The following is a 12707-nucleotide window of genomic DNA, read 5'->3' as shown; positions in this document are numbered from 1 at the left end:
AAAAGAATGAAGTTGAATGCAAGGCATAACCTAAAGACTAAAGTACATTCATATATGTGAATGAAGGTGCTCCTTGAACCGTACTTGAGCAAGAGATCAAAGTCACAAATCAAAAACAAAATGTGAATGTCAAGTTGCAACAACAAGTTATCGAGCAACAGACTGTGGGTGTTGAGCAATAGCAAAATGATGTCGAGGAACATGCAAAAGATGCTAAACATCAGGAAGACAAAGTTGAGCAAGCAAAACTTGAATAAAAAAGAGTAAATGAACTTGAAATCATTTTTCAAGATGAACATGTAGAAGAAGAAAGAAGAAAATAACTTTTATTGGTAAAATATGTGAGAAGAAATCATGCACCTGAGAAAATCATTGGAGATAAAGAATCCAGAGTCATGAGAAGGAAAATAATCAAAAGTGAGACATGTACGTGTGCTTGTCTTGGCTTGATATCTTCCACCAATCTCCCTGTTTGAATCTCCCTTAGTATTAATTCTCAGTGTTCTATATATCTCCCTTTCCCCACATCTAAAGCAACAGTGAGTCTCTATTATTATTTTTCTCTCTCTTTTTTTTCCTCTCCATAATTATTATTTCTTCATGTAGTAGAGCTCTATCCCTAATTTCTAATGATGTTTTCTATTTTTCCTTTCAATCTCTCCTCCCTTTTCTTTACGAGCACTGTAAATAAGGGAGACAATGTGATTTCATTTTTTTTTGTCAAAGACAAATATTATCCAGAGCCATCGATTTGCAAACATGTTGTTGTTCTAGAAATTACACATTTTTGCATAGATTTAAAGATGATTTCTGGCAGATGTCTTCTATGATCTCTCTATCTTTATTTACCTCTAAACTTTTCTCTTTAGATCTACCTTCTAGTTTTTAATACTAATTTCAAGGAACCTGGTTCTAAACCATGTTAAATTTTAGAGGATTGTTGCAAATGTAATAGCACTGCTACACAATAGGTACGTGTTTTCCAAAATGTAACTCTCTCTCTCTCTCTCTCTCTCTCTCTCTCTCTCTCTCTCTCTCTCTCTCTCTGATAGCATAATCCATGAAGGGATATATCCTTTCAAGGGACATATCCATTTGTTAATTAGATAATTAATATAATAATTAATTAGTTAAACACACACACACACACACACACACATAACTCTAGTTTACTCTCTTGAGTTTATCCAACTGAAGCTACCAAATGTTTACATCTTAACCCTAATTCTAATTCTATCTTTAACCCTAACCCTAACACTAATTCCATTCTGATCCCAATTCTAATTCTATCTCTAAACCTATCCATAGCTCTACCTCAAGACTTGAACCTAACTTATAATGATATAATAAACCTAACTCTCCACTCTTATCCTAATATTTTCCTAGTTGTATCTCTAAATATTATCTTAATTGTAACCTTAATTATATTTTTTACCCTTATTTTATCTCCAATGTTAACCATAACTTTAACCCTACTACTAATTGTAAAACCCTAACCCAAACCCTAATGTTAAACCCAATTATAATTTCTTAAACCAAATCTAATCATAATTTTGTATGTAGTCTCTCTCATATCCTACTCGTAACCCTAACCCAATATCGTAGCCATATCTTTAACTCTAATCCGAAATATATTAACCCTAACCGTAACACTAATTCCATTCCGATCCCAAGTCTAATTCTATCTCTAAACCTATCCATAGCTCTATCTCAAAACTTAAACCTAACATATAATGATATAATAAACCTAACTCTCCACTCTAATCCTAATATTTTCCTAGTTGTATCTCTAAATATTATCTTAATTGTAACCTTAATTATATTTTTGACCCTTACTTTATCTCCAATGTTAACCATAACTTTAACCCTACTAATAATTTTAAAACCCTAACCCAAACCCTAATGTTAAACCCAATTATAATTTCTTAAAACCAAATCTAATTGTAATTCTATATGTAGTCTCTCTCATATCCTACTCATAACCCTAGCCCAGAATCCTAGTCGTATCTTTAACTCTAATCCAAAATATATAACTCTACAGCAGAGGCAACATAGGTGGGACTAGTCGACGTCTCTTTCTAGTTTTTCTTGTGGTGCACGTGCCCACCCTCGTTGTTCCCCTTCACTCGCAACACCCCCTTCTTCCCTTCTCCATCCCCATCCCTTTCCTCTCGTCAATTCTCTCCCCTCATCCTCTTGTCGCTCTCCTCTCAACCTTGTACCCCTGACTCCACCTTAGGGACCCCCTTCTTTCCGTCCCACGACTCATTTGTGGACAGCGTGGAGTAGGCATGTATCTCATAACTACTTCTCCCCCTCCACCATGTTGATTCTTCTACCCCCCTCTAGCTCCATCTATCCACCTCCAACTCTTGATCCAGTGTCCAAGCTTCATCCATGCTCGCTTCGGGATGTTCCCCCTTCCACCATACACGCTAAGACGGGTGTGAGGTCATCAAGCCGTGTTTGCAATCTCCCGCATTCAGAGCAAGTCCAACATTCAACTTCCAATAGCTACTCGACCAACCTAGGTATGCAATCTTTGTCTCAACCTTTACTTTCCTCTGGTTTCATGTATTTCTCTAAGCCTAGTGAGCTGTCCCCAGCAGCAAGCTCTTGCATGCAATTGTTGCCTCGTATCCTTTCCCCTCCTTGCCTCGAGCCCCTCCCCCATCCGTGCCTCTGATCGATCATAATGTCATTCAGATGGATAAGGTGCCTCACCTTATTTCTTCTCCTCCTTTGGTCTGTGGTCTGCCCACATTGGGATCCAACCGTACCCATGCAGCTCCTCTCGCACTTGTTTCGTTGGTTGTTGAGGTGTCACCCCTTAGGCCTTCTTCACCATCATCTACCCTTTGTTAGCCAACTAGGTCTTCTCCTCCATCCTCTCTCGCACCTTCATCCTCGTCTGTGATGAGTTGGGAATCTAAATTGGTTGTCAACTTATCTCATGCCACTCTTGACCCCCTCTCTTTCAACTTTCTCAAATGGGGTCTCAACTTTTCCTTGTCCCCGTGCTCAATTCCTCATGTTGATTTTCTCATTAGTATTGAGAATGCCATTGTGGAGTAAGTTAGACAAGATTGCGCTATTGCTCTTTGCCATGCTAAGTCTCCCAAGTGCAACATTCCTAAGGTTGAGTTCTTAGCTTTTAAAAAACTTATGGGCAACAATGACCTTGTTATTGTTAAAGCAGATAAGGGTAATGCCACGATCATTCTTGACAAGGCAGATCACATTTCCAAGATGCTCAACCTTCTTTTGGACACCAATAGCTACAAGGTTGCTCCGCGTAACCCTTGTGCCAACATCCTTAAAAAGGTTAAAGAAACTATTTCTAAATCTTCCTTTGAGGCTAATATTAAAAAATGTCTATTGCCCACCAAAGAGGTCACTCCTCGGATTTATGGGGTCCCTAAAATCCACAAAAACAATATTCCTCTCAAACCCATTGTGGACACCATTGATTCCCCTACCTACAATTTAGCCTCCTACCTTGCCAAGCTTCTGTCCCCCCCTTTGGGGTAATTTGGATTGTGGAAATCTGATAGCTCTAACTATAAACCTATCCGCCATTCTCCTTCTAATCCTAACTCTAACCCAATTCTTACCCTTAATCCTAACATAATTAATTTAATGTCTTACATGTCACACTCACATTATAATTGCATATATATTACATTGGGAATGATCTTTCTTCGTATCTCTATTTTGAATCATTCTTTTACACACAAAATTCTAATAGATGTCTCCAAAAAGATATTTGGACATATTATATATTATATACTAATAATTCTGATTGCCGAGATTGTGATCTTTGTCCACCAAATCCTGCAGACGTATATTTAATGGAGGCCGTAGGTTACTTCAAATATGGAAATAAGATGTCAAGGAATCATCGTAATGCTTTAGGGGAGAGGACCTAGTACTTGAACGCGTTCCAATAGTTGTGAATGGAGTTGTTGTTCACTTGATACCTACACTTATTAACTTAATGTCCAAATTTTTTGACAACATTGTACCAATACTTGTGACTTTAAAGTTGTTAGTACAATGCTAACTACCCAAAATTGAATAAAATGTACCTTTAGTTATAAAAATTAACCAATAATGTGATGCCACATCAGCGATTCAACTATGGGTACCCTTTATGCACGATCATTGGTCTCACTTTTTTTTTGAGCTGTTTTGGACAACTTGGCAAAAAGTATGCTGATGTGGCATCATAACAGAGAACATAGACTTGAAACCTCAGTTATAAGTAGGCAACTCGCCAAATAAACTGCTGTAAAAACTGAGAGTAATTTGAAATTTTTATGTAAGATTTTGATGAGTGCAAAGTTAGGGTGTTCAAGTAGTGGGTCCTCTTCTCTAGTCTAACATTTTTTTTTTTGTTGCTAAAACTCCTACCAATTAAAAAATGACGACGACTGTAAAGTGAAAGCTCTCAAGTCTCGCCGCGTGCAAATATTTTTAGGTGCCTCGTTTGCTTAACGTGATGATTGGCTTAGATCCTCTTATTGCGCAATAAGTATTTTGACAAAGCAGCGGCTAAAACACACTATATTTGCCTAAGAATCCCCCAACTCACGAACTTTTTCCTTTGCAAGGGTCTCCATGTCCAGTACGTTAACGCACATCAGGGCGACCGGGATGGCCGGCGTTGCGCTTCGACGCGTGTTAACGTACACCTTCGACAGACTGGCAAAGACGAGATATTTTAGTGGTGCGAGAGAAAAATATAGAAATGTGCGAAAGCGTTGGAAGTTAAAACCAAACCTGGAAAAGCAGAAAGGCCCCCCACCTTCCTCATTCCTCCCTTTCTCTCTCTCCTTGAGATGACAGGAACAGCCCACCCGCCTTTTCCTTCGCGTACATTGGGCACGTGTCGATTCTCAAGCGTGGTGCCGCGCTGTGATTGGCCCAGCCCAGAGGAACGGAAGGTACAGTAAAGATAAGTCGCCGTGCGATACCGATGTCGAACACGTGGAGCAGGATGCCGGATGTTCCAACAGGTGGCATTGGCGTCGTTGTATGTGCGGGGCCCGCACGTGTCACATCACTTAGGTGTCCACCTCCTTTCCTCTGCCCGCTGGCCATTTTCCATTTATCATCATCAACTTTGGTAGCCGATATTATTCGCACTTTACCAGTTTGTACAATTATTTCTCCTTAAGTGTACTGGTGTTTTGAATCCGGAGATGGAAATTTCGCTTCTCTTCTAATGCCGGAGCAGATTTGTTCAGGCTAGCGTTGTTGGAGGCAGCGGGGAGGGGTTCTGAAAATAAAAGACGGTTGAGATAAATAAGTCTGGTTTTTGGGCGGGCTAAATATAGGAGGCCAGGCCCCTTGTTTCGGAAGGGGCGGTGGTTTTTTGGGGTTTTGATTTGGCCTGCAAATTTAGCGAGGTCTTTTTGTGGGCAGAAAGAAGAGATGAAATCGAGGCGAAGAAAGGTAGAGTACCGTGCGATGGAGAGGAGGAGAAACAGCCATTTCCGAAGACAATAGCCCATCTTGACAATTTTGGCAGGCGAGTTGGGCCATTTCTCTCGCTCTCTCTCTCTCTCTCTCTCTCTCTCTGGATGGGTTCAATTTTATTTGCTTATGAAGCATACCATGTATTCGCAATTGTAGTTTTGATCTCCTTACTGAAAAACAGTACTCACAACACTAAATCCGTCATGGGGGTTCGGGGAAAGTGTGTACCTTGTTTAAAATGATGTGTCAAATGCATAGAATTTGTGGTCCATGCTGGAAATGTGTGTAAGCTGCTGCGCCTGTGTGTAAGAGTGTGTACAATTATTTACAGTGTCGTATTTTTGGGCGGCAGATATACACTGAGTATAGCATGAGATGTGACAGGATGCTTTTTATCTGCGCGGGAGGAAATTGGTCCGACTCACAGGAGGCGTGTCTAGTTGTTTCATACGTACGTTTCGGGTGTGAAAGACTTAAATCGATCATGTGCTCTGGGTGCCTTATTTTGTAGACTGGAATTTGGTCTGTTTCGTTTTTCCCCCATTTTCTGACAGCACAGCTGAACAAAACACTAGATTCAAGGCCTCCTAAATCTGCGTTGCTTTGGAGGTTCACGTTGGTATAAGTTTATCTTGGTAAGCTGTGCTGCCTATACGGTAGAATCGGGAAGAGTACAGTAATGGAGGAGATCGCAATTGCTAAAGATGTGGGAAGCCGTTGCCGCTGTTTATCGGTATGCGATTGTGAGTATGGGTGTCAGGATAAAGGCCGTGCTGCTCGCCGGAGGCGGATGGAGATCCGGCAATTTAAACAGTTTGCTGCCAATGCAGCGGGCATATCGTCGGGGCCGAGTAAAAAGAGAACTAAGAATGGCCTGCGTACGTTGGGTGAAGGGGATAACGAAGGGAAAGAACATACGGCGACGGAAAAGGCGACGAGATCCGTCGGTTTTCCGCGGCCGTTGGTCCCGGCGTCAAAAGACGGAGACGGAGTCTCGTGCCCGCAGCATGGAGTTGTGTCAATCTGTGGTGGAAGGCGGGAAATGGAGGATGCCGTTAGGGTTGTTCCGTCGTTCGTGTCTGGAGCCGACGGCGTGTACCATTTCTTTGGGGTTTTTGACGGCCATGGCGGATCCCAGGTAACGTCAAAAATTCAAAAGTATTTACGACTGACTTCTTTTTACAGCCTTTGAAAAGTATTTATGCTGTTTTGTGCTGCGAGCTTATTTTGTTTTGATGGAATTCAGGCAGCTTTACACTGTAAGGAGCGTCTCCACGAGGCTTTGGCGGAGGAAATCCGTTTGACGGACCCTGTAACGGCGACGGAGTGGGAGGCCGTAATGAAGGCAAGTTTTCTCAAGATGGACGTGGAGTTCGCGGGGCTTTGCGGAAATGGGAAGCAAGTGGATGGTCAGGGGTTCGAATCACAAGGAGACACTGAAATATCAGCACCGTCTAAAGCCAGGGCCCTGGAGACTGTAGGATCAACAGCTGTGGTCGCTGTGGTGAGCAGCAGGCAGATTGTGGTGGCTAACTGCGGAGATTCTAGAGCTGTTCTCTCAACCGCTGACAACTCTGTTGCACTTTCCGCCGATCACAAGGTGCTTCAAAAATTGTTGTTTCGAAAAGGGGAAAATATAAATTTCTACCTTGTTACATAAGTACATACCTACATGTATCCCTAGTAATGGACATAGAAACAGTGGACTAAATATGAACGAAACAAGAACTATATGTTATAATGGGAACAAGAACTATATGTACGTTAATGTTAATAGACTGTGATGCTCCTATATGCACGTTTTTAATTGCTCGACTGTGTGCAGCCCGAGGTGGCGGAAGAGATGGCGCGAATTGAAGCCGCGGGCGGCAGGGTTATTTATTGGAACGGATACCGTGTTCTCGGCGTACTTGCCATGTCTCGAGCTATAGGTAAGGGAAAAAACAACTTCGATTTCGCATACCGAGATTTCTGTGTAAAATATTTGTATATGCAGACGTTAGTTAACGTATTATATGAATGTTTTTCATAAATGAATGAAGTAATGATTTTCTAAATAAATAAATCATATAGGTAAGGGAAAAAACAACTTCGACTTCGCGTATCGAGATTTCTGTGTAAAATATTTGTATATGCAGACGTTAGTTAACGTATTATATGAATGTTTTTCATAAATGAATGAAGTAATGATTTTCTAAATAAATAAATCAACTAAAGATCTTACATTTCTTAATAACGAACTCGTGTCTGAAGAAAATATATACATTTGAAATTCTGAGAATAGTTTTAATTTAAAAAAAGAATTAGTAATTTAGAAAAACGAGTTAACTATCTCGAAAATGAATGAATAAATCAACACATGATCTTTTCTTAGATATAAATAATGGACGAGTATGACGAAAAGATTTACTCAAGGTTCCTGAGCCTGGGCGTTTGAAAAACCGAACAAGTTACGAGATGTAGGGTTAGAGTTGCAGGGTTAGGAGTTAGGAGTATATTTTTTTAAATTAATGGATGATATTCTAAGAATATTTGCAAGGGAGTTCCGTCTACCGCCCATGACTACATCACACAATGTGTATGTTACAAGAATACGTAACTAGACGAATCTTGCATAGTCATATGGCTTCATAAAGAAGGCTGAAGCACAAACTGAAGCCGAAACAGTTCGTTTGACTAAACAAATAAATAAAATATAGTGGAACAGAAGTAAGTCGGTCAAAGTTATATAGATATGGTCGAACAGTCTATACGAATTCCACCGCGTGTGTAATATTAACTGGATTATAATTAAGAATGGGCACATGGATGTACGCCATAATGGATACTACTGATGTACGCCAAATTGTTAATAAAGTTGATTTGGGTTTTAATAAAGCTGAGTTCAGACCAGGGTTTGACTAAATAGAAAAATGTTTTCTAGGGTTTGAATAAGCAGACGAGCAATCGAAGTGAGCAAGAACGCATAAATTGTTTCTGTAATCAAATCTTTGGACGAAAACATATAATAAAGAGAATTTATGGCCTTACAAATATAATTTTTTTTTAATATAGAAAGTGTTGCATCTCAGAATGACGCATTCTGAATGGTTAAACAATGTGTATGGTTAAACAATGTGTATACACCTATCGAACTGTTAAGTATTTATTAAAATGTGTTGCAAATGGCGCCAATGAATGGATAGACGATGTATATTCCCTACTCAAGTGTAAAATCGAGTAAATTGTTCAACATGAATCAAATCTTTCGAGAAACATTACATTAAAAATAGCGAGGATATTTTGGTCATAAAAGCATAAATATTGTTTATAAAAAATCGTGTACCAACTCAAAATAAAGTCTGATGAATTGATACACAATGAATATAGCTATTGAAGTGTGATGCCGCCTAAATTGTTTTACAGGGAACCAAATCTTTGGACAAAAATGTATATTGAAAATAGTGAAGGGGAAATTTTGGTCATATAAGCATAAATATTGTTAAAAAAACATGTTGCAACTCACAATGAAGCCGTGGAATGGATATTCAATTTGAAGTGTGATGCCGCGTAAATTGTTTTTACAGGAACCAAATCTTTGGACAAACATATCTATTAAAGATACCGAAGGGAAATTTTGGTCATATGAGCATAAATATTGTTAAAAAAACAGGGTGCACTAAATACACAATTTATATATATCTATTTAAGTATACTGCCGTGTAAACTGTTCTATAGGAATCAAATATTTGGACAAGCATGTATACTAAAAAATTGTGCAGGAGAAATTTTGGTCATAAAAGCACAAACATTGTTTGTAAAATGGATACACTTATAATGCCGTATAAATTGTTGTACAGGAATTAAATATTCAAGGACAAGCATATACATCACAAATAGTGAAGGAGAAATTTAGGTCATAAAAGCACAAATATTGTTTTAAAAAAGTGACTCAACGCAGAATGAAGCTGTCGAATGGATACACACTGTATATACCCCTGCCAAAGTGGAATTCAGTGTAAATTGCTGAACTGAAATCGAATCTCTTGACAAACAGAATAATAATAATGAATGCAATGCCGTGTAAATTGCTCAACAGAAATCAAATCTTTGGAAAGCATACAGAATAATGATAATGAACGAAATCTTTTGGTAACAAAAGCATAAATATTGATTATTATAAAAGTGTTTGCGATACAGAATGAAACTAATGGAAGGATGCACAATGTAAATACCTCTTGAAGCGCAGGGGACAAGTATTTGAAGCCGTACGTGATTGCAGAGCCTGAGCTGAGACTGAGAGAAAGAAATCCAGAGGAACAATGCCTGATTCTGGCAAGTGACGGCCTTTGGGACGTCGTTTCGAACGATGTGGCATGCGAGGTCTCGCGCAGATGTCTGGCATTTCATGGCAAAGGAAAGAAAAACATCGAACAAATTGAGGGCAGCGAAAAGCCAGATCCGCCGTCGGAATGCGCTGCAGCCGCGGCAGCGGCATTGCTAACGAAACTAGCCCTAGCGCGTGGCAGCACAGATAACATCAGCATAGTCGTTGTCGATCTCAGAAAGCCTCGATAATTGCTGCGTTCCATTGTTTCTTCTATAAATTTTCTTCACGTTGCGTATCAAGGTATGCATAGCTTAGTATTCTAATTATGTAAAATGCTTCTTCACAATTTAAAGGACAGATAAACTGTCTCTTTTATAGATGTTTTGATGACTGACACGTGGAGCGTGAAATACTAATGGAGTCGAGTTCAGCTCAAAGGAGAGCAAAATGTTTGTTACTTCATTTGTTTTTTCATTTTTTAAGGATTGAAGAAAGCTTCTGAATTTGTTATATATAAAATTTGCAAAGATGCTTTTCATTATAAAGTCAACAAAATCAAAGTTTATAACTATATTCTTTCGTATTGATTAACGATTCTTTTCGACGTCTCTTTTTAATATTCAAATAACGATGTTATTATTATTATTATTATTATTTTGAAACAGTTTCATTTTTCTTTTAGTTTTTACGTGCAGAAAAATAAATATATTTTGAACAAGTTAGATTTTTTCTTTTGAAGTACTGATTAACGAGTTTGTTGGACTTTAAATTTAATATTTAAATGATAATTTCAATATTTAATAACAATTTTTGAAAAGTTCTTCTATTTCAAGTTGTGTATAAATGGTTTTGTTTAAGACACTGGTATTATTTTGAACAGTTTAGTTCTAGATTTTTTTCCCTAGATATTTTAATATGAAAAAGAGCGAGTTTGTTCCATTTTCATGTAATATTTTATAGAAATTTTTGAGAAAATTCTTTTATTTTCAGTGATGCGAATTAATTTCAGATATTGTTATTATTTTGAACAATTTAGTGTTTTGTATTGTAGAAAATATCAAAGATTATTTACTTTTATTTTTTTAATCTGAAAAATGGTATAGATTTTGTTTTATATGTAATGATATATTTGTCAGGGATTGTGGACTATCTATTTGTGGAAATTGTTAAATGATAATCTAGTTTTAGGGATCTTATGAAATATCTTACTAAAAGTTATCTTTAAATATTTTCAATGTGAAAAACTTACAAATTCTCCAATAAGTTATATATTTATATATTTTCAATGTGAAAAACTTACAAATTCTCCAATGAATTAATTGTAAAAATTTAAAATAGAATGTTCTATTTAAAGAAATGATAATATTTCATAAATAATTATTGAAGACTTTATATAATAATCTAGTTTTAGTGATCCTACAAAAGTTTTCTAAATGTAAGATCAGATAATATTAATGTCCAACAAGAGACCACAAGTTTATGGCATTGGGAGCTTACAGGCAAGAAGATAGCACCAAATGGAACACCAAACAATGTTGATAAAAGAGCAAGTAGAAAACCTAAAAAGGAGGATGAAGAGAGAGCAAGAGTCACCTTGAACAAGAACAGGGTTTAGGGATCCTTTCTTAGAGGGAAGAAGAACAACAATGAATGAGAAGGACGAGGGTGACAAGGGACTTTGTTTTGTTGCTAAGTGTTGCGAGAGGAGTGTCGTTGGTGGAGGGGAACACTACGAGGTTTCATTGCTTTGGAGTGGCTAGAGTCAAGGAAACTATACAATTGCTTCATACCCAAGGCAAGAGACGAGGGTGAGAAGAAGGAAGTGATAAGTTATACTTGGGTCTAACCCGTGGGAAAAAATACTTGCAAAGTGTGGTTGTGGAGCTGTATGGCTTCTCGAAGACAGAGCGCAAGGCAACGTTGCTCTATGTATCTGAAGAAGTTCGAGAGGGATCTACACTCTATAAACAAACAAAAGAATCTCCCTCTCATTTCGTAGTATATGGGGCCTTTGAAAAGGAAATGGGTCTCAGATTCTGCTTATGCCATGGAACAAAGTCTATAAACCAGATCCTCTATCAATATGGTGGTCAATTTGAATTTGGAGTTCATGAGAGCTCGCCTTGAAGGAGCAAAGAGAGATGTAGGGCATGGGTCCACTATTTATGTAAGTAGTTTGGGTGCCAAATGATCCTGTCTCGGATATCCAAGAAGTGTTCAACATAGAATGCCATCCTTGGGTGTAAAATCCTTGGAGGATCCACCTAGGTCTAGAGAATATATTGTCTATAGATGTCAAGTTTGATATATTTGTTAAGCTCTTATAAGAAATTCACAATAGTTTCATTTAGTTTGAATTTTTTAAACTGGGAAGAATTTAAAGGTGCTTTTATTTGATGATTAGTTGTAGAATTTCAATATTTTAAAAGATGATGATATTTCTTGAATAATTGTGGAAGAGAACTATATAATAATCTAGTTTTAGTGATCTTACAAAATTTTTCTTAATGTATTTTAAATCTAATTCACTTAATTAGAGTTTGTTTAAGTGGGAAGAATTTAAAGGTGCTTTTATTTGATAATTAGTTGTAGAATTTCAATGTGTCAAAAATTCACAAATGTTGCAGTTTTTAAGTCAATATAGGATGAGCAATTCAATGAAATTAGGTAATCGATATGCAAGTAAAAAGAGCAAACATCAATTGTGGAAAATGACATGAAAACTTAGGTGTACAAATTTTGGGAAATGGAAAAGAAATTGTGTGCATATATTTTTTAATAATAAATTTGGTGCAAAAATGGACAAAAACGTTGACTTGGGAAATGAAAATGAAAAGTAAATTTATGCACAAACAAGCAAATTATGTTTTTGAAAAGTAAATAACGTGTTCAATGGCTGATGAGTATATATTTGAAA

The 12707-nt window shown here is 37.6% G+C and overlaps 1 protein-coding gene across 1 annotated transcript; it reads left to right on the top strand.

Moving 5' to 3' along the window:
* Positions 1-5140: 5140 nt before the first annotated feature.
* On the top strand, positions 5141-10361 carry LOC149563010 (putative protein phosphatase 2C 24). Its single transcript, XM_089826452.1, has 4 exons — positions 5141-6619; positions 6728-7081; positions 7307-7412; positions 9710-10361. The coding sequence occupies exons 1-4, from the start codon at positions 6161-6163 to the stop codon at positions 10036-10038; spliced, it is 1248 nt and encodes a 415-aa protein (XP_089682578.1). The 5' UTR covers positions 5141-6160; the 3' UTR covers positions 10039-10361.
* Positions 10362-12707: the final 2346 nt, after the last annotated feature.

The sequence above is a fragment of the Cupressus sempervirens genome, chromosome 4, assembly GCF_028749045.1.
Source record: "Cupressus sempervirens isolate cs-2001-9-10 chromosome 4, ASM2874904v1, whole genome shotgun sequence".
Lineage (NCBI taxonomy): Eukaryota > Viridiplantae > Streptophyta > Pinopsida > Cupressales > Cupressaceae > Cupressus > Cupressus sempervirens.
The sequence above is the reverse complement of the archived record's forward strand: the minus strand, read 5'-3'. Positions and strand labels throughout refer to the sequence as shown.